Genomic DNA, 23,740 nt, shown 5'->3' with positions numbered 1-23,740 from the left:
ATGTACGAAAGAGGTACTTAAGCACGATTCTCTCACCTATTTCAAATTATACTTGGTGAAACATATTATGATGAAATACTTATAACACAGAGCTTCACCACTTTCCTGAGGAAAATGTCAGGTTTCCAATATCATCATTATCAAGTGTTGCACATTATTTGATGTTTTTCAAATACTGGAGGAAGTGGCAGTTACAAAAAACTCACTTTAAATACGTTTAAAGAAATCTTTATTTTGAAAAACTTCTGGCTAAGTCAGCTAAAATAAACCCTGCTTAGAATTTTCCTTGAATTACCAAAGAGTATACACTGTTAAAAGTTTTCAAAAATGCATACTATTATTAAATAAAAATCTTCTAGTTCCCATCAGAGTTAAGATTAATACTATTTATATGTTTATCTTTTATATTTATTACTTAGTTTTGATTTATATAATATAATTTTCAGTATTAAAATGATTCAAGAATTTTTTAAATGAGCTGGAAACATTATGGCTATAAACTTTTATAACTTCTGGATGCATGTTGTTATTAGATTTATGATAAATACTTTATTTCCAAAGTGTCTTTACAAGATTGCTTAAAAATGCCCTATATTCATCAGTAAATTCCCTCTAGTAAAATTCCAGTAGTCTGGCATTTTAGACTTGCAAAAAGGTACAGAAAGACTTACTGGGTCTTTTTCAATACACATTTTATATATATATATTTCATTATAAAATGAAAATATCATTTATTTATCTCTTTTAAAGTATATTTTTCTCATGTTATAACATTTGTTAGTCACAAAAGGAACAAATTATCCATAATGGTGATATATTCATAACAAAAAATGCAGCCATTTAAAAAAATATGGTACATATTCATGTGTTCATATTAAACCTCACTAAAATGTAGTTTGCATGAGGTGCCTAAGTGTGTATTGTATGATTCTTATTATGTGAACTTAAAAATAAAGGAAATATAAATAAATATGTGGGAATATACACAAATGTTTTTTCTAGAAACAACCACAAGAACCTTTGAGGATAGGGACTGGGATGGGGAAAGAAGGAATGATTCCACTTCTTGTTTTATCCTTTTCTGCACCATTTAAATTTATTACTACTGTGTACACTATATTACTATATTTGCTAATGGACCCTTTTGGGTTTTCTTCTTGGTACTTACATTAAAAACAAACAAATGATATATTAAAGAAAAGCATCCTTTCCTACATGAGGGCATCTAATCAACTCTGTAAATAATAGGACTTTAGGCCATAAGGAGTAACATAGACTAGCTTTTAGTGGGCAATGAAAGACTGATTCTATTCACACTACCTCTGGCCTACCTCAGGCTCTCCATCTACCTCTCACTGCCCCCATGTTGAGAAGGCAGATAGCAATGCTACTTGGACAAGGGGAGAAGGCTCAGATTAAACGATGTTATCAAATAACTGATTTTTCCAGTAGGACCAAAAAAAAAAAGTATGTGGGGGAATCAAATTAGTAAGTCAGTTATAAAGATATAAATCAAAGGCTGGAAGCTAAAAGGAGTTGATCTGTTAACACAAGAATAAAGGTGGTAGAACCCAAAAGCAGACAATCATCACAAAGACCAAAGCATACAATTCACCAAAGATGTGAAGAATCATTTTAAATGATTTTATAAATCACCTCCTAATTTATTAATGGGCTCATTGTCACATTACTTTAGATATATGCTTAAGAGAATTTCCTATGTCACACTGGCTTCTGTTTGTACTAGCCTGCTGGCATTAACAATATTCAAAGAATGTTGATAAGGTATAATAAAGATACAAGAGGATTATTTATAAAGAGCTATTTTACAGAAGGGCAGAGTATGAATGTAATTCTAGTTTCTGTATATCCCTAATCCTCAGTTTATTTATAAAATGGGAGAAATGAAGAGAGAATCACAAAAGATACCACATGTATATATGATGGTCAGTCAGACAGACGCTCAGTAAATAATAATTTTCGTCCTCAGAAGTAAACTCATATGTATAAATCCTTAGATTGGTGTTCAACAGTTACTTTCAGCTCTCCATTACTGTTCCAAGGCTAACAATGTAGAGCACTTTAGAGTTTACAGTATGCTTTCATATTGTCTTTTTCAAGAAGGGATCTCTCAACATGCTCCTTACTGTAGCAACTAGAACCATATTACATACATTTTCAGCAAGTGACTATAATCTACATTTCTCCTGGGTAAATTTTCCCCTCCCTTTTCATAGATTTCTGCCCCCCCCCACCGCCATCCCCTTTAAGCAAACAATCTTCTCCCTTTCCTTACAAAGAACTATAATTAAGAGGTGTTCTATGCTAACCTTTAAAAGATCTCTTACTAATCTTCTCTTCTGGGATGAGCAAATATTTTCGCTGACGCTTCTAAGGGAGAGACATCACAGAGGCTAGGAAATACATGCATACATGCATCTGTTCAAAACTAATTTACTGGATTGGCAAAAAAGTTCGTTCAGTTTTAAGTAAAAATGAAAGACGCATTTTTCATTTTCACGAAGAACTTTATTGAACGTGTTCACTGACTGAATGAACTTTTTGGCCAACCCAATATTTTGCTGTTCTATAACTTTCCCTGCCACAAGGTTCTTTTTTTTTTTTTTTTTTTTTTTGCGGTACGCGGGCCTCTCACTGTTGTGGCCTCTCCCGTTGCGGAGCACAGGCTCCGGACGCACAGGCTCAGCGGCCGTGGCTCATGGGCCCAGCCGCTCAAGGTTCATTTTTGAAGCAGCTAATCCTAAGGGTTTAGGATTAGCTGAAATGGGAGGTTAGGGAAAAAAGTACTTTTATACAGAGGTTATAGTGGTTAAATATTAGTTTTCTTGGACAAAATAAAGCTTCAAGTTGGGTAAAAAGAATATTAATCATTTAATCTGATATCTATCTCAGAGCTAAACCAAGACACACCAGAGGAGTATAAGGTGAGTATGGCCTATGCTTAGCACTCCTTTCAGACTTAGCTGAGAAACTGAGTAAGTTTCAGTCTTGCTTATCATAACATAAAATGGATATTCTAACTATCTTCCTACTACATATACGATTAACTAGGAAACGGCATCTTTTACGGGATGAATAGTGTTCCCTCCTCAAAATTCATATGCCCCCAAACCTCAGAATGTGACTGTATTTAAAACAGGGCCTTTAAAGAGGTGGTTACGGTTAAATGAGGTCACCGGGGTTGGCCCTGATCCAATATGATGGGTGTCCTTACAAGAGATTAGGACACAGACTTGCACACAGGGGAAAATCATGTAAAGACAAGGAAAAGACAGCTATCCTACAAGCCAAGGAGAGAGGCCTCAGAAGAAATCAACCTTGCTGACACTTTGATCTCAGACTTCCGGCCTCCAAGACTGGAAATAAATTTCTGTCTAAGCCACTCAGTCTGTGGTACTTATTAACAGTAGTCCTAGCAAACTAATACCATATCCAAAAAGCAGCTAGAAAATTGTTTTTTTTTAATACATTTAAAATCCAAGGATTTTCCCCAAGAATGCCCCTCAAAAATATCTCTACGACTAATAACAACAATAATTATTCCCTAGAACATGCAATTATTATTTGTTGAATTATACTGGCAGTGTCTTTTAAAAGTCATGAGTGGTAATATGAAGGTAACTGCATAATCTGAAAACTGATGACTGAGCATAGCCAAGGGGAAAAAAGAAAGCAATCTGAATCTGATCCACTGGATAAGTAAGCTCTTTTTATCTTTGCACATGCAAATTCCAATATTATTCCAATATAAACTGCAGAAGCTAGTAGACTAACTACTCTGAATCTTTTTTTCTTTTTATTTATTTAGGATTTAAACCCCACTTCTTTCCAAAACACTTTGTGATTGCTTGAAAATTTCAAAACAAGTTATACAATAAAAATCATGTCAAAATTCAAATGTGCATGTAAGAAAGAGAAGAAACAGCTCTTTCACATTTTTATTCAAACAAAGCAAGAAATGGTTCTCAACTCAACAGAGGCTTGGAAGAAAAAGCTCTGAAAGTTATAGTTGAAGCAAAGTAGAGTATAGCTATATAATCACCTTTCTAAAGGTTTTTAAAAGCCTGAGTAGACTATTTAGGTAGACAGGAAAGAACAGCTCCTGATGGTTCCTTAAAGTCTTAAAATTGAATAATGAATATAAAGCAACACAACATATTAGGCTTTTATTTTCAGTTTTAAGAAAAAGTTGAATGGATGTAAGATGCAAAGGGACTGTATTTAAAAGTAAATAAAGTTTCAGGTTATCGCTCTTAATAATAGACTAAGAAAGCATGTTCGTTCATAGACAATCATAATCCCTTGTTTTGTGTTTTTTTCCCTTATAAATCTTTAGCACTAATATTCCCAATCCCCCCAAAATGACATTCTAATTATTTAATTTGACTACATGCCAGGTGCTATGCTAAATGACTATACATGCACTTAAATCTCCACCACAGTCTATGAAATGGGTAGCATTGGTGATTTTTGAGTTTATCTTCATTAAACACAATTAATGGATTATACTAGATTTTCAATATGGGGACCCCCAAAACCTGAACTATACTGAAAACAAAGCTACTAAGAATCAACATATGAAGGAGATCAATTTACCTACAGAAGCAATCCACCATAGAAGATGGTTCATAAATTTGACTGAAGAGAATGGGCAATGCCTAAGCCTAAATCAAGGTGACTAAAGAAATGTCTTAACATCCCTCCACCCCCACCTTGCTTTAGTTTCAAGATTTTTTAAGCAGTCTTCCAAAAACTGGATTTTGCTATCAGAGAATGGGTCTATCAGTAAATTCTAGCATCTGGTCTACCCAGAAGTTGTACTCCTCATTATGAATGCATAAATTGGCATCCGGTCCTAGTTGGCTTGTTATTAAGAACTAGCACTTGATCACATCTGACAAAATCAAGTTCCAGGACCCTGCAAAGCTGAATACTGGATCTGAGAGCATGGCAGCCATAACCTCATATTCTGGGCCTTGTCTGAGGAGCCAGCAAGTTTCCCCTCTTTGACATCTCTTTGTTCTTTATCATCCTATCTTTCAGTCTGAGGTAATGTTAACCTCAGTCAGTATACTTCTATAACAAAATTTCCATGTCTACAACAGTAAAAACCATCTAGTCTCCTTCTAGAATCTATGGGCCAATAAAATTTCAAAACATAAACATTCAGAGGGGAAAGTTACCTTTCTTTTTTCTTTGCCAAGTAAGGGTTGTTAAAACAATCTATTCTTAAAAGAAGGGATATTAATGGGGTGCGGGGGGGGGGGGTGGTAAAAGGAAAGAATCTCATAAAAGACTCAAAAAAAATTAAGTGAATTGGGCTTTAAGGAAAACCCACTAGAGAGCGTTTCTTTTTCTCATTGCAACAAAGATGAGCCCAGGGCACTTTGCCTAAGGTCACACAACAGTATCTCAAATCTTGGTTCCCTGCAATTTCCAGCACTTGACTCTGGAACTCGTTCCACAGGAAAAGATGAAACCATGCTACAATGGCAAGCCTTATATTACTCCCCCTTATCCTGATGCCACCATCACCACTGTGTTTGGTTTTTGGTCTACACACATGTACGCTGAAATATTATATTTTGGCATTATTTCTGGCAAATGTAGCTTTTACAAACCATATAGTCTCCAGAGGATCTAATGCACCCAGCAACTTTCATAAATCAAATCTCCTTCTAACATTTCTTGGCTCAACAATCTTACATTCTACAGAACACTGATTTTAAACACTAACCAAATAGAAATCCAGTCATAAAAGCAATTTTTAATTCCTCATGCATACTATAGCACGGACAAGGAGTAGGATTTTTTGGTTTTGCTTTGTTTTGGGAATGAGCAGAATATAGTTATTTGGTCAAGAATAATTCATAGAAGTGGTGGGACTTAAAATGAGTTTTGGCAAATGGAAGGCATTATGAACACACAAATTTGAAATCCATATTCAACAGTAAAAGAGTGGAAAAGAAGTAAACAAGACTTCTGTATTCCACCCAATTACTTTAAACTATAGTACTACAAAAAAGACAATTTTTAATTCTTTAATTCCTTCTGTGAGTAGATGGCCCCTCCATCCGTGTGAAATTTAGTTTGCTTCAGAATACGCACATAAAAAGACAACTCAGCGGTGCAGTGGTAATATTTAGAATAGGCAAGGAGAATTTACTGAAGGCACTGCAAAGGCTAATAAAACTTCATTTTTCTTGTTGTCATTAGACAGCAAACAGTGAATGACCTTGTCCTTTGCAGTATCAAGCCCTGTGGTCTCCAGCTGTTTTGTCTGACTTTCGATCTCTGATTACCTTCCCTTTCTCCTGGAACACTTTTCCAACTACATGGAAATAGTTTTTATGTTGACATTTCAAAGGTCACTCTACAGAAGCTAACATTGGATTAAGCCATTCTTTATGTGTCATTATGGGAGTCTCATTTATTCTCATTGTCACCAGTTTCAAGACAGCAAATTAGCTGGCTCTCAAAGTTTAAAAAAAGTTCCTGCTCTAATTTGGAGGAATAATAATTATCCATAAAATAGGTGATAGATTAATAGCAACTTGCATATTCATTACAGAGCATACTGGTGTGATTTCTCCACCTGCTGAAGCTTAACTACTGTATTTTCTACCCAGTACTAACTTGTTACAGTTCTATGAACTTCACTAAGGTGAATCAATTATCACTTACCATTAATAAGCAGAGAGCTATCGGATCCTGGATATGAATAGTTTAGACGACCTGAGGGTAAAAGAAGGCCGTTACTAAATTTATGTTTTTTCATAGATAGTTTAAATGTATTCAACAACAAAGCTGAATTAATTGCTTAATAGGTATTTTAAAAGCCATATTATGAGATAAAGCTTAGCTGTGCTAATAAACACAACGAGTCAGTTGACATATCAAACAGCATGTTCACAAACATTCAAAAAGGGAAAGTTTCAAAGTGGGAAAATAAAATATCCCTTATATTTAACTATTCGGTTATTCTCATATTTCCAAATCCCCATCCAAAGGAAATTTTTTATACCATTATGTTCTAATACCAACTCATAATAACAATCTTCATATTTTTTCCCCATAAATGTGCAATTTTTCTTTCATGTAGTTTTTCTTAGCTTTTTAAAAGTATGTAGTTAGCAGTAGCATTTTTTTATATAACTCATAACAAAAGTGCCAGTCTTATGCCTACATGTACAGACACACTAATGGGTTTAACTTCAAATTTCAGGGAATAAGTACAGAAGGTAAAGAGACACATTTCATTGTACTTACACATGAAGAAAATATCAAAGCACATAGCACAATGCCCAGAGGCACAGTAGCATTCAATAAATGCTGGGTTAATTTCCTTCGAATTTTGAACCTAAAATGGGCACCCAAGATACCCTCGAGAAAAGGGTTTGTGAAAGTCTAAAATTTTGGGAGGATGCTCCATCTTCCAAATTGGTAGCCAGAAATAAAGGGGGTAAATGCATTTCTGTTTTGGAAGACTTTCTATATGCAAGTTGAGGTAGCTAGACCACACACCATGTAACTAGTTCTATGCTATAAGTTACAAAACTCACTATGACAACATTTTCGTGTCTCCATATTCCCCACACCCTTCATAAGAATGGTGGAGAACCTCAAGTCTTATTCATCTAAGGAATGGATAGGGGAACTTCACTGTTAATTACTCACCACTGTCTAGCACTCTATACATCAGGAGTAGTGTGAGAATTTAAAATTGACTCAGAATTACAAACATTCCAATTAGGAAACAGCAGTCTAAACTCTGACCCCACAGAACCACAATAGACTCTCTAAGACAATGAAAAGGTGGGTAAGCAGAGGCTCTCCAAGGCCTGGAGGCTGGGGCAAGCCTTTCAAGATGCCAGCAAGACTCCACCTAGTTCCAGTAAACACTGCGGGAGCCAGAGCTAATACGTGGTCCTATCAATCCACCAGCCACACATTTACAACTCTTTAAAAAGGAACTTTAGACCACAACTATCCTTCAGTCTCTCAAAATCCTACTTCTTTGAAGTAGTCTCCACAGAAATAAACTCATGCCATGAAAAGAGAAAACTGTTCTCTGTTGCTAACAGCTTTAGTTAATCCACATGCAAACCTTGGAGTCTCATGTGAAACAAAATCTGAACTTAATTTTTCTACCATTTAACACCAAATACAAGGATTTTTAAAATTAAGTTGTTAATTGCTCCACTTAAAACTTCAGCCATGTTCCTATTTAGGGAGGAGAGGTAGGGATGAAGATGGGCAAGGAGGAGGTAAAAATTAATTTTGATATTTCAATTGCTTCCTAAAAATTGGCTTCATTATTTAATGCTCATATACACACAGTCAAGTATCCAAATCCAGTGAATTCCAGCTGAACTGCTTTAACTACAAGCCTGGATCATATGACTTGTCACAAGTATTATCTTTAAAAAAGTATAGACTTGAGATGTTGGAACAAGAACATGACCTTAACTGTTAAAAACTTGGGAGGGAGGGAGGGAGTGCTGTTTCTGAATCACTTAACTCAAAGTAGCAGCTGATTTTCCATGATGGAACATTTGCATTAATTTTGTAGCTGTAAAACCCTGGTAAATGAATGAACAGCTATCACTCATACCATTTTTATTTATCATAAAACATTTTTTAAAAAGACGATATAAATCAACACAGAAACAAAAATATTTAACAATATTAACTGAAGTTAAGAAAATGTTTTGCTATTTCTAAGCAGATACTCTAATTGAGTATCTAATTGAAGATACTCTAACATTCCAACTGAAACCAGGGCTGTTCCATATGAACTATAATGCTTCTCACTTGATACTAAGGAAGGATAATTAACGATGAGGATCCAAAAAACAAATTCCCAAACTAGCTGGCCCAGTTTAACAAATCAAGTTCCACCTTATCAGAAACTCACCTTTGGGGTACCTTTTAAGAAGAGAGAGGTAAGAGTATTTCAATTTGACAGGCACAAAAATATCCCTTAACTCAGTTCTCTCAGAGTCTGCCTCAACACACACCTCTTAAAGAGATGCCACCCTCCACCCCCAAGGTAGGTAACCTTTGAGACTTTTTCTGATCCTTAGACTTCTAAATGCAGTAGTTCTAACCTTCACCTAAGACAATAGAGCACTGAAGAATCAGTGGCAAAATTCACAGCTTAACTCTCGAAGTGATAATTGTTTTTATTTTTTGACCTGTTCTTATGAGTCCTGTCAGGCTGGAATCAGTTCTGGCCTCTGAGTAGTAAAGATACCCGTAATATTTTGTTAAACCAGCAGCAGTATCTTCTACTTCAATTTTAAAATATTAGCAGTGACATTAAAAAACCTTTGAAAGAAACTTTCATAATGCTTCCCTATCCTACCTGCCCTTTCCTTTTATAAATTTTTTCTGTAATTAAAATATCTAGAGTCATCCACTCATGACACCTATTATGGAGAACATTTATCACTTCCTTTCTGGAAATTCTCTGAAAGCTCACATTATAAGTGCCATGGGACAAGTGCCTTGTCTTCTGCAAGCCTTTCACCTTCTCCTTGTACCCCTTTTATTTCTGCTCTAATATTCTCTCTGCTCTATGGATGCTAATTTTCACCAGCATTTTTACATTTTCTACTCCATGGCTAGATTACTGACAATCCCCTCCCTCCCTCTGAGACAGTGGCCCTCTTTCTTTGTTTCCAATGGAGGATATTTTCAAATCTTTGTTTGTTTGCTTGTTTGTTTTTCAAATTTTTTTTTCAGGGTGCCTTTCGCAAAAAGGAAACCCCCTTGTCACATTAACTCACCAGATTTTATTTCTATCTATATTGCAACAGCCAACCTTCTCACATAATCATTTCAGCTACTGGCTAACTTTCTTATCTCTTTTAAGTAATAGCCCCCTTTAGGAACTAGAACTTTTTTATTTTTTCCGGTCACGCAGCTTGCGGGATCTCAGTTCCCCAACCAGGGATTGAACCTGGGCCACGGCAGTGAAAGCCCAGAATCCTAACCACTAGGCCACCAGGGAGCTCACAAGAGCTTTTTTTTTAAAACGTAGGTACGAGTTTCCTGTTTGGGCACCAGGTAAGCATTCAATTAATTCATTCCACTGAACTTAAAAAACACCAGCACTTCACAAGTGAATAAAGTGAAGTAAAATAAAAATCCCTGAGATATCTAAATATGAATATAACCCAGTGTTTGTGGGTTTTGTTTCATTGGTTTTTTTTTGATAACTCATCTATCTGTAAACATAACTCAGGTTTGGGCACATTTAGAATTGAATTCCTCAAGGGAGAAGGAAGGCATTAGGATTTCAGGCAAGTAAACCTATTTAGTGGATAAAATTCAATCTTTGGAGGCTCTTGGTATTGATTGTGTTATAAATGCAAAGAAATACTGCCAGATCAGCAGTCCTAACCTTAAGGGACACAATGACAGGAAAAGCAGTCATCTCTGGAGGCCAGCTGTGACATTTGGAGCCAGAAGCCTGGCATACATCATGCAGAAGGCACAGACTATATTTGGTGACATGACTCAACCTAGCCAAATATAGGCAACTGATACAGTGTGACTGGGGAATTACACTACCAAATTCTACAGCCTAGAAAAGGTTCAGACTCGTAGAACTAGGCAATTCTATGCCAAGCATTTGCGAGTTGGAAATAACCAATATTTACCAACCAGAATGACTAAGAATTGCTGGGGGAGGAGGTGCTCAAAAGAACAGTGTGTATTATCATATTCTTTTAAGACACTAACTAAAGTAACCGAGTTAATGAGATGAAAGGAGAAAAGACTAGAAGGAAATAGTCTAAAATGTTTCCATTATTTTTAAAATTAGGTAAAGTAAGTTGTTTTCTAAAAATTAACCCAGATACTATTGCTACTGATGATTCAGCAGGAAATGATACAATAAATGTTGCCATTTCAAATACACAAGCAACGAAAAATATCAAATGGTCTATAGCACTATTAGATTTCATGCTATGGCCTTCTCTTTTTCAGTCATGCCAGCATTGTTGGGGTCATGGTACAGGCCAAGGAATGATAACAGGGGATAACTCTGCAAGGTTGTCTAAAATATAGCCATGCAGTCCAAAGAAGTGACAAGAAGCATGAAATTCTGGGTTAGTATTTTTATTGACTTACAGTATAAAAACCTAGATACTCCAACAAAAAAGGAGAGGTTTTCAGTGGACATCGTTAAAAATTTCTCATAGGGAAAGGACAGGCATGGACTTAGGTCCATTTCTAAAACAGATTAAAAGGTTTATGCACACGACACAACACACACACACACACACACACACACACATAAATACATATACACATATACATTATTTGTTATTGTTTAACTAGAGATGCTTCTCCTGATTCTGCTCCTGCTAATTTTATTTAGCTCATATCTAAGTAAGCCAAAGCTATACTGCCATAAATAATTTTTTAAAGGAGTTGCTGTAACTGCCTTTCTGCATCTGCTGTTTTTACCAACACTGCCTGAGACTTGCAGCAAGATGGCGCTGTGGGGGCCTGGATGACGCAACCAAGGTCCAAGAAATGTGGAATAAATTCAATTTCTGAATACCAGCTTTATACTTACACAAACACAGAACACATATCAATATGAACTAATAAAAATGTGTTCATTATGTTCTATCATTTAATGATACAAGGATAATCATTTTTAATAATTTCTTCCAATGACCTAGAAGTAACTCTCCAAATCATAATCAGTAACCTTATTCTACCCCCTGACCTATCTGTGATACAACCGACTTCAAGTAATGACGTTTCCACTCAAAACTACAAAGGAGACACTGGCTGGGACTGACATCAACTGGATGGAGAGTCTGGCCCCCTCCAAAAGAGCCATTTAAATTACACACACAGTTTAGGCTACACAAAACCCCCTCTCCAGGACAGATCTGACTTTCAGTTTAAAAACCCGGGCTTGTAAAAAATACTTGAATTCTCTTGCCTACCTCTCTAGGTTCATCTCTCACACTGCCATTTCCCTTCCCACATGAGATACTCTGCACGTTCAGAACTACTAGCCCATTAACTTTTACTTCTGGGTCCCTCCCTCTGTCTGGAATGCCTTCCTTTCTCTATGCCCCCAGTGTTTCACCACTCAAGCCTCCGCCGCTCTGTCCAGGTAGCTTCTTTCTTAGGCCTCACATCCTATGGAAAGTCCCTGCCTCAAGCCACCTGTTCCCCGGTTCAGACAGCTTTATGGGTTCCATACAACACGCTTTACACTTATACTATATTTAAATCACCCATCTCTAAACTCTCTTCCTAGTCTAGGGCAACAAAATTTTTGAGGATAGATTTTGCATCTTGCATCCCAGAGCTTAGAGCAGAGAAAGGTACTCAATAAATAGCTGTTGAATAAGTGAATAAAACAAAGCTAGCAGATGGTGGTCTCTCTGCCATGAAACACCCAGTGAAAGTGTAGAGTTGGACCAATCCCATCTTGTGAGCTAGGTCAAATTACTTAGTTTCTCTGAAGTAAAACAGAGATATTTCTATTTACATGTGACAAATTCATAAGATAATTTTTGCAGAAAACTCTCCCAGTATAGAGTATGTGCTCAATTAATATTAATTCCTTTTCCCTCACTAACTTATAAGCCAAAGATAACCAACAGTTTTCTACTTGTGAGAGAAAGAAAGAGGAAGGATTCCTCTTAGCCAAATAAGACCCAAACTGGAACCTTGGAGAAGAGAGTGGCTATCTGCAGGATTTGGGGCTTCAGAGAAATGAGAGTTTGCTAATGTTCTGAGTTACAAACAAGGATATCACTCTTCTCTGGGGGAGAGAAGAGAAAAAACCTAACTCTTTACTTTTATGATAGCCAAACAGGCAAAGTAGCAGAAGTATTTTAGGAAATGAAAACTTTGAAAATTCAAAGAAACTTAACTCTTCTGTACCAATAGCTCAGATCTAATTTTTCAATTGTGATATGACAGCTGAAAACCAGAATGTAGAGTGGCCCCCAAAAAAGAAAAGAACTTCTATCTTTAAGGTAAGTAAAGTCAATGGGATATGTTTCTACAGATAGAGGAAGGGTTCGTAATAAAAGAAGGTTTCATAATAAAAGAAGGTTTGCTTTGACTATAACTCAGGGCAGGTGCAAAGATGGAAGATCTAAAAGCATCTAAGAATTTCAGGCAGAAGGGAATGTCTAGCAAGACACTAGCAAAGAGCTGACCCAATTAAGGAATTTGAAAGATTTCCTACTGCCAGTAAATCTAACAACAAACCAGCAAGCAGGAAGGCTATTTTTATCCCTGCCAGAGGCCTTCTGACTCTGGATGCTACATTTAGAGGACAGAGCAACAAGATAACTTGCCTTAAGAGGATGTTATGATACCAGTGATTAATGGCAATATTTTAAGCTTTAAAAAATTAGGCATAGTTTTTATCCACAGTAAACCAGCCAAAGCCAGTTAAAAAAAAAGATAATAAAATGGAAAGAAAAGTGGAAAAAGATATCAATTGATAGTAGAAAAGCTGTTAGTAATCCAGAAACAAAGCCAAGGCAGTAAATTAAAATTCTACCTTGCAAAAAGGTTGATTAAAAGAAGCATGTGCTATGAGACATATTTTAAAAGAACCAGTGAATAAAAATAAATAATTGTAGAACTGGCCAGAAGGTAAAGATGATGTTGAGCAATGGTTCTCTGTACTGACATGAAGAAGACCAAGACAAACTTATGAAATCCCTAGGTACTATAAACTAAGTTGCTTGCAAATGACTGAGAACTTTAGAGATGAGATAAGCCATTCTTAACACTTGTTACTTAAGTCCAAACCCCAAAAAGCAATCAGCAAAGTCAGTAGTTGGCTTTCTGCATACATACCTATCATCAACCCTAATCACTTACTTAATATAAATTCTGATGACTTTATTGAAACTTCATGAAGAATGCACTCGAATTTCATTACCTAATCTGATTTCATCTTTTGTTGTCTCAAAAGGCCAGTTCTTATTTTCCTTTATCAATACTAAAGGCGCTGAGTCTTCCTTGTATTAATTTGCCCTCAAAACTAAAAAACAGGCTGTTCAAAGATATCTGCAAATTATTTGGAGAGTAAGTTGCGTGAGGCCAAGAGTCTTAGTTTTTATTTCCTGATATATCCCAACAGCCTAAAACAGTGCTTGATATTTATTTGTTTTAAGAACAGCCTCCCACAGCTTCAGACTTTACATATATATCTAAAGTGGTTCTCAAAGTAGAGTGAGGCTGGGGGTGAGGAGGGAAAGAGTCTATCTGAATCACTTCCAGAATATATATGCTTAAGTCTCATGACAGACCCGGTGAATCAGAATCAGCAAAAAGAATAAGCCAGCTTGGAAAAGTTCCCTCAGTGATTCTATTTTGACCTCCACCCTCCAAAAGGCACCCTTCAATAAGAAACCAGCAGGTGTGAGATCTGAATATTTTACAGAAGATTATGGTAAAATACAGATTTTAAATTCTGTCCCCAGTCTCCTACAGAGAAAGAAACCTGAATGCCTGCTCTCCGTCTAAAGTATACTAAGACAAACTTTTTAAATGTTTGTTTCCCTCACAAATGCTACACAATAAATATCTAAGCTATTGAACCAGAAGCCAGAGGCTATGTGTTCCTATCTTGATTCTCTAGGCACCAGTTAGTCGAGTGACTTTACAAAAGCGGTTGTATCTCTCTGAACTGCAGTTTCTGCAACTGCAGAAATTGGAGATCACAAAACTCACATGGAAGGTTATTATAAGGATTTAAATGAGATAATTCTCAGAAGGGGCAAATAATAAAAGCCAGAGAAATGGTATCAGAAGTAATGCCCAAAAAAAAACAAAAAGAAAAAAAAGAAGTAACTGCCCTCGCACTTGAAACTGGTTGTTAACACTGCTTCCTATTCAGAATGTCCAGGTCCACCTCAAAAAAGAAATATTTAGCTCAGTATCAAATGTGTCCTGTGGTCTACTACTCGGGACATGGAATACACTCAAATGTGTGTGGAGCTGGAATATAAGCAAAAGCTAAAATGTAAGGTACTTCCAAACCATGTGGCTTGAAGAAAGCCATCTCCCCCTCCTAACAAGGGCTACCATGTTACCCCACTCCAGGGTACACCCCTCCTGTCACAGGGCTCCCCCAGCCCTTGGCACTCTGCCCGATGTAGCCTGACAAGTCCACACTCCTAGACATGCCTCAAAGGGCAATAAGATGGCTTCAGATGCCAGAGACAACATTCCAAAATGCTATTTGGTGGAGATGATAATCTAGGATAGGGTAAGCGACTCCTCACTCCTCTTTGTCCTCGTCTTCACTATTTCCTCTATTAAATTCCTATTTCTGTCATGTTCTTTTTTGGTAATGGGGAACATTCTAATGGTAGGAGTTTAAAGCGGAACAATTAGAGAAGTTCTCTACAGCAGTGTTTCATAACCTTCCGTGATTATTAAGACCTACTTCAATCAAAATATTTCAGAGAGGCTCCCCACCATAACACCTGAAGCCCTCAAGCCCCATGCCAGTGGATACTACAAGTAAAACAACCACAACGAAAACCCTTAATAATAAAAGGCTACTATGAATTCAGCAACACCTTTAAATATATTTTCATTGTATTACATCAGCATCCACGTGCTTTTGGAAGATAATCATGCAACACATACATGACAAATCTATCATCTAACTAGAATGCTTGGTTCTAATAGGTTCCTAGACCCCATCAAATAATTCCCATGGCTGAAGAGGCCCGTGGTCCACAAATTGAGAACAGAAACATTACATCAAGCCAAGTTTAAACAACTGCTTCCTTGACATAGTATTTTTAGGCCTATCTCAAAAAAAAAAAAAAAAAAATGCAGTCTAGAAACAAAGCCTTCACTCAACTGAATAAATTTGATTGATTTCTGGTTATATCCCTTCTTACAAGCTACTCAATATCAAATGCTGCCACACCCCAACTCACATGAAATCCATGTTACTTTCAGTCATTCAACTGTAAAAACCTTCAACTTTGTCACTGAGAAATACCATGCCAGAGAGACTGTGTGGAATTGCTGATAGCAACTTAAAGATCACTAAGTTCAATCCCTCCATTTCCTCCTGCAGGTGGAGAAACCAGGATCTAGAGGGAAGTGACTGACTTAAGCCATGTAACTGTTAATGGCAAAACCAGGTCTTAATACCCTCCTAAATGCTTCTCTTTATTTCTAACAATTTGGTAAAGTCTATTATAAGCTAACAACTTCTGATCTTTTACAATAAAGAGATCAAGCGGCCGATTTAAATATCTCCATTTAATTAACCATGCCAGACATTTATTATTTGGAATACTATAGCCAGTAGAAGTTAGATTTTCTTTTTTAGATTCTTTATACTAATTAACACTAATTAATCATGGCTGCTCTTCAGAATGAAGATCTGCACTTTAGTGCTGGTTTCTCAAGAATTAAAAAAGGGTCCTCTAATTGGTTGATTCCTTCTTCTCTTCCCAATGTATAACAACTGGCAACAGCCCAATTGGATTCCAAAGAGATTATGGAACTGCTTTCCCTTCGGAGTTCCACTAATGTTCTTAATTGACTGGTTACCAGGTAATACCCAGAATAAAACAAAGCCTTGCTTTTAGAACAGAGTGTGCTAGTGTGGGACTGAATTCAGACTCAGTCTATCAGACAAGATAATGAAGCCCAGAGGCAGCCTAGCCATCTCCATATCTGATTCGAAAAGTAGTAACTAGTTTAAAACTAGCTAAAAGGTATTCCTTTTGCAAATTTTTACTGCTGAACAGCAACAAATTCATCAAGTTTTTTCTCTTTTCCCTCCTGTAACTTAGGTAATGGAGGATAGTGGCAACATGAGGGGAAAAAACTAAGGAGTAGTGAATAAAGAAATTCACAAATCAGGTATACACAGCTGCTAAGAATCAACTGCCTACAATATTCAGGTAGAAATTCCATGCCTGTCAGGAAGAAATAATACTGTGGCACAATTGTGCAACTATTCTGCTTCCTGTTGTTAAATTGAATGCAAAGAGACTCTTGCATATTTTTATGACAGCCATGAATCAGGTGGCATTGCTTCTACTCCCTTAAAATCAGCAAGTAACATATTCCAGGATTATATAACAGGATTAAAGAAAGTCTTAAAACCTTCACAGACAACTCACCATTGTATTACTCCATAATCAAAAGGGCTTTCATTATGCAGATTATTAGCATATAGGGCTGTTCTAGTAGCTGTCAGGAAATGAAACAGCAAGTCACCTCTCTACAGAATTTTATAACATAGAAGGAAAAAACAGAAAAATAATAAGTGACACTATCAAAAGGTACAATATATTATTAATTTGGACATGGTGCATGAACAAAATGGATCTCTATAAATGTTCTGGACCTCCTTCTACTTTTTTACACAGTAGGGAGGTCCCTAATATTTGACACTGACAAACTGCTCACAAAATCTGAAAACCCTGCTACTTAAATTTATTCAGATTTCATTTCTGAATGGAAAATAATATTGTCCACATGGTAATATCTATACTTACTAAATTGTACACATTACTTAGTGTGAAAATGTACAAGATTACAGAAAAGCACTCACTAATTTGCTACCTGACTGCTGCTTGTTTTTTGATTTGGTATTTCTAAGTGTTAACTGTCACATACAGTTTATTCCTTTACCAATCCCTGCCCTGAATGTGAGTCTAACAAAATCAAGTTACAACAGCCATAAAGTACATGAGCAGTTGTAAATACAGTTGTAAAGGAAAAAAAAAAAGTTAATGAGTTAAAAGCATCTCTGAAAGAAATCGTTAGGCTCTTCAACCTTCTAATAACATAGAAAGTTTACTGTCACTTTCCCCTTTGTCCCCCACCTTTACCCTCATCTCTTACCCAGGTAAAAGCAGAGTTGCAACAATGTTTTGAGATGCCTACTCAGTTTTCCTGGGCTCAAGACTCTTTGTGCTCAAGGTTCAGGATTAAGATAAGGGACTGCTTGAGTAATTATGGGCCCACATTACGGATGACATAAGACAAATTCCCCCTTTGTGACAACTGCTCGTATGATTTTCGGAACAAATAAGAACAAGGGTCAATATTTTGTCACAAACACATGGAGGGCAGAGGACAGAGGATCACTACTTTGTACTTACCAGTACATATAATATAAAAAATCAGGCAGATGAGGATCTGGCCAAGGCACAGGAGCATTTAGTATGAACCAAGTTGGTTTCACTTCAGAGCCTAGAGTAAGGAAGACTTCAATCCAAGGCTACGAGCACATCCGTGTTCACAAACATCACATTTTGTCCTCCCAGGCATTTCCCTTTCCCCTCCTCCCCTTGAAAAATTTAAAACAAAATAAAACAAAACCAAAAACAACAGCAATCCTCAACGTGGGAAAGTATAGTCAGTCACACAGTTTGAAACAGACACCTTTGTAAATTCTGCCTACACTATGCTGTGAGGAATCAGAAAAATCCTGACCAACAGTAAACCAGAAAGGAGACAGTGGGTCCGAATTACGAATACACCCTGCACCAGTAATACACAGAAAATCATGCCCCACCACTTTGCCCCCTTCTTCCTCACAAACAAAGTTACCTCAACACAGAAGACCAGGTCCCATCCTACGGCACAATTAAGCCAAGCAAAAGAGAAAGAATGTTTAGGATGTTCCATTTCAGCAGTCAGGAAAGGGAGAGTGCGGAAGGAGAGGAAACCACTTCACTTCTAATAGCCACAGGCGAATTTCAACTGTAGCCAAGTTTATGAACTGTACTCTTTGCTGTGTGCCTTACTCCATTACTCATGAAGCTTCTAGGAGTAAGGCAATTTTCTGCTCCCCAGGGACCTCAGCCACTCCCCTGCTATGCTCCTTTGAATTACTTGGTATCATCCAAGCAGAGCAAGAAAGAACCAGCCGAGTTCAGGAAGGCTCCAGCCAGGTTTGCAGGGCAGCTGCCTGGAAGACTGAATCTTCAACACTTGTAATATTTAAAGATCCCCCAATTCACTAGAAGACATTCGATACCACATAATGGCAATTTGCTAGGAAGGAGAAATTTGATTATGAATCCAAGTAAAATTTAGCCGTTTTGCTTTATCCATGTCTTCTTTATGGTACTGTGTATCATAGCCCATTAAATATCCCTTGAAGAAAAATGTCCATCTAATCCTTTAGAAAGGTGACTGGGGAGTGGGGTGCAGAGCAGTGCATAGTTGTCTTTCCTCAAATTGCCACACACAAACTGATTTAAATAGAAAAAGGTTAAATACTGTAAGAAATTACATCTCCCCACAACTACTTCAAATAAATCATTTAAATAATATAGGAACAGAACTTAATCGGTAAAAGTCCCTTTCATTTTTTAGAACTGTATTTACTCTGAAACTCAGATTTATAACTGAATATTAAATTTAGTCCTATTGTCAGCAACTCTCATGGAAGGTTTCCAGAGCTATCTCGGTGTACACAAAGTCAGTATACAATATCTGTTCAAAACATCTGTATCGGTATACAACATCTGTTCTCGAAAATACTGAGCTAAGTGACTGTAATTTGGAGTATAGGAATATTAAAAGAATTGTGGATCGAAGGAAAATTTAAGGTTTTCTGGTTATTATTTATGATATCTTTTTAAAGCAGCGCTAACTTTATTCCTTCCCCTACTGTAAAGATACAGAATTTAAATAATTATCCCAACAGTCACTCTCTCCCACAGTGACATACAAAAATCTTATAGAAAATTAACAAAACTGGCTTTGTGTACTAAACTTTCAACTGAGTTTCATGATTTTCTTCTAGAGAGATTATTATAAATGGTTCTGCTTAGCAGCAAAGAAAAGAGGCACAGATGGAATCATCACTTGCCCACTCGTTGAAGCATTTGTTTCAAACAAATTCACAGCCATGAAAAATAGTTTGGGGAGGGCCCCTAATTTAATGTGTAGATAAGGAAAAAAAAATCTCAGAAGTATTTTTAAATGCAAGGTCACAGTACCTTCAGCAGTCTGGAATTAAATGCATAGCATTTTTGGAGTAGGTCCAGCTCTTAAAATAAGTTCTTATTAAATTAATGTAAGAGGCAAGTGAGGCAGTAAGGTCTAACACTCCCACTACTTACTTGACTGACGTATGCAATAGGTTTCTCGGGCACAACGGGAATATGTAAAAGACTGGCACTTTAAACAATTTGCATTTCTGAATGCAATCATCATTGCCCACATGCAAATTAAGTATTTAAAATGCCTGAAACTCAGAGGGATTGGGGTAGATATGCTGAGCTTCCCCTTCCAAAAGCTAGAGGCAAGATACTTCCTATAACAATATGAAGAGTGGAAGACTAATTTCACAGTATTCTGAGGAAAAATAAAATGATATTCTGATTCATAATTTACTTAATATCTGAAGATCAACTATATAATGTTTTGACAATTTACAGATTGCCTTTGTTCTCTCAATAATTTTGCTGTCTCATTTGGCTTTCTAGTGAAATGAAGCAAACTGGATATTAAATTGTTTTCATATATATGATTTAAAACACTCAACCACTACTATATGAAACTGTGAATTGTTCTACTCTGACATCTGATAATTTTCAAATACTAGTTTTTATCTCTTTATTCCCGTGCTGTCTCCCTCTGCTTCCATTCCATGAACTACTGCTTCTTGGTTTATACATATATTCCTTTATTCCCTTCACATACAGGAAAGAAAATTTTAAAAGTCTCCTAAATTTTTAGAAGTTTCTCCTACTGTACACTGAATATAATACCACTTCATGAATCTTTACTTCACTGTGTCCAAACTAATGCTTCATAAGGGCTGAAAACAGATGCACTCGCACGTGTTTTTAATCTATTTCATGCTGCTCCATTTCTAAACAATAAGTACCAATTTCACAGGCAGGAAAAAACATAAATAACAGTAAGATACAATACTTCCCAAATAATCATCTCAGCATCTACAACAGTAAAAGATTTTCCTGTACAGGTGAAGAAAATACTTGATAAGCCTAATAATTATAGTAGCAATGCACAAGCTGCCGTCTCAGAGATCAAAATTCAAAAATTGGTCTACAGATCAGGCTCTTAACTTGTAAGACTGGGTGTGCAGTAAGGAAAATGAAATCATTCTCTGGGGAAGAAGTGCTACAGGCTGTCACTGGTGTTAGTTATGGAGAAGGCAATACATAATTTCGTGGATAAAAATACTACATACAGACATGCCAGCTGATCAGTGAAAGGACATGGAGATAAGGCAGAGGGAGGACCCTTTTCTTCTCAGAGGTAAACCTCTGTACATGGAGAAAATGACAGTAGCTTTAAAATTCTTAGAAAAACTATTTTTAAATAAACTGTAAAAAATATATATATAAATTATGAAATGAAGGCTAGCTATTCTGTTTGCACATTTCTTTAAAAATAAAAAAAGGTTGCTAAACAAGCCAACTGGAATCTACAGCACATTCATTAAAAAATAAACTCAAAAATTATATTTGAAAGTTCCTAGGCATATTAACATCTTGTCTGTTGATGGCAAAAATAAAATAAAATTTTAAACCCACTTCATTAAGGGAGATTTTTTTTTTTCTTCCCAAAAGGAAAAGGCAAATTCAATTTGGGGTTTTCTAAAAAAATTTAAATAAATAATACAGCCTTAACGACTTCATTCAATTAACAGGTCTTATATCAATTTTAGGCTTCATTATTTAAACACATACACACAAACCACATATCTATGAGGAACTGCAAATGAAAATAAAAGAAGTCATTCATAATATATTTTATAAAGTTATTTTTAAGATAAAATTAACCCAAATATAAAATCTGCCTCCATATGATCGTTTTTTAAAAACAATTTTCAAATTAATTTTTTGAAAGGCATATTATTTTATACTAGTTTCATAGAAATAATGCCCATTTTCTGTTTTATCTGTTTCTAAGGAAGCAGAGCACATGAAGAGGCTATTTATTCATTTTCAAAATGGACAGGCAGTTTTATGTACTTACTTTAAAAGGACAATGTGTTAGATTTTTAGAAGATATTCAGCTTTTATTATCACCTTTAAACAAAATTTCACAATAGAACCACTGTTAAAATCAAACATAGTCTTCCTAAAATAGCTATCTAAATCAGAGGAGAGTTTGACAAGAAATAAAGTATTCCCCTGAGCAAAACTGCATTGCGATAGACTACAATGGTATAAAGTTCATCATCTTGGTTTAAAAAAAAAAATCAAGCATAACTGCAGTCTGGCATTTTAGGACCATGAACTCATCTGTGAATTCCTTACTTCTCTTAGAAGGAAAAAATACACAAAGTTCATTTAATATGCTTAAGTCACCTTGGCACTCATATTGAAACTGGTTTTCTCATTTGATAAGCATGAAAACAGACTTAATAGATGTTTAGTAATACTCGATACCATTTATTGAGTGTCTTCTCAATGAACTGGCAGTATGCTGGATTTTGTAGACACATGATATCATTTAATCCTCATAACTACCACAAAACTGTAGTGGCAGAATGGCAATTTAAATCCAGGTCTATGTGACTCCAAAACCCATGGTCTTTCCATCCTGCCACACTTCTTATATGTCACAATTTCACAAAACGTTTGTGTTCCCACGTTAGGTCAATCAGAGTTAATTTTTTCTGTCACCAGACTTAACTTTTAATTATCTCCAAAGAATCAGCCTAAAGAAACCTAATTTAGGTAAAAATTGGTAAGAAGAAATTTAAAAGGGAATATAGAATAAAGGCAGAAGTTGACACAATGAGCCACTTAGCAAACTAGAAGAGAAAAAATAAACCTGAGTTGTCCTCACTGTATTTGATAAAGCAAGGAAATGTTGTTAATCCTATTAGAATAATGTGTGCAAACTCTTACATAAATACTAGTTAGAAGCTTACTTCTTAGAAGCATCACATAATAAAGTGTTTATACTGTTGTCATTTGTAAACTGTTTTCTCCGATAAAAGACATAGGCACTTAACATGAAAATGAGTTCTAATTATTATCCCTATTATCTAGTACACAAGAGAAGAGGCTCTCAAAAAAAAAAATAAAAGTTGCTGAGGAAATCAATTAAGGAAAAAAAGTGTCCTTTAGAAACTTTTTCTGTACTTAACTTTTAACTCTGAAACAATCATAGATTCACATCAAGTTACAAAGAGTAGTACAAAGAGATTCTGTGTACCCTTTTTCCAGTGTCCTCAACTGGGAACATCTTACATAACTATAGTACAAAACCAGGAAAGTGAGACTGTATAATTCAGACCATTCAGATTTCTCCTTTAGCTACTTTATTTTAAAGTGTGCAGTTTTTCTGGTGCTAGAAAGGGCCTTAGACTCTCCTAATTTTTCTGATGGGAAAACAAAGGTTTGAAGAGGCTGAAGGACTAGCCAAAATCAGAGTGCTAAGAAGTGACCAAAAAAAAAAAAGCCAATTCTGAGAGATCCTCTTTCCTCAGAAACAAAGTATGCAATCAGATTAGAGGCCATCAGAATTCCCTGAGGAATTCAGTAAAGACCTTCAAAATAATCCCACTTCAAAGTTAGTTCATCAGATGGACACATATTTTTTCACATATTATTTTTCATCTCTCCAGACCTCAAAAAAATTCCTCATAAAAAAATTTATTGTTATAGGTTTGCTGAAAAGTAGTTTTACTGCATCAGTAATATGATAAACCAAACTCAAAGGAAAACTAGGC

The 23,740-nt window shown here is 36.0% G+C and overlaps 1 protein-coding gene across 3 annotated transcripts in view; it reads right to left on the bottom strand.

The window, feature by feature from the left end:
* CPEB4 (cytoplasmic polyadenylation element binding protein 4) overlaps positions 1-23,740 on the bottom strand; it is a 60,390-nt gene that overhangs the window by 15,907 nt on the left and 20,743 nt on the right. For 2 of the 3 annotated variants that reach the window (XM_059061694.2, XM_059061695.2), the window contains exon 3: positions 6,706-6,756. The exons of the other annotated variant lie outside the window; for it this stretch is intronic. In XM_059061694.2, the coding sequence (XP_058917677.1) occupies positions 6,706-6,756 (51 nt within the window). The remainder of the gene's footprint in view (positions 1-6,705; positions 6,757-23,740) is intronic. 3 annotated transcript variants of the gene reach the window in all.

The sequence above is a fragment of the Kogia breviceps genome, chromosome 4 (genome assembly GCF_026419965.1).
Source record: "Kogia breviceps isolate mKogBre1 chromosome 4, mKogBre1 haplotype 1, whole genome shotgun sequence".
Classification (NCBI taxonomy): domain Eukaryota; kingdom Metazoa; phylum Chordata; class Mammalia; order Artiodactyla; family Physeteridae; genus Kogia; species Kogia breviceps.
This window is presented reverse-complemented; position numbering and strand designations above follow the sequence as displayed.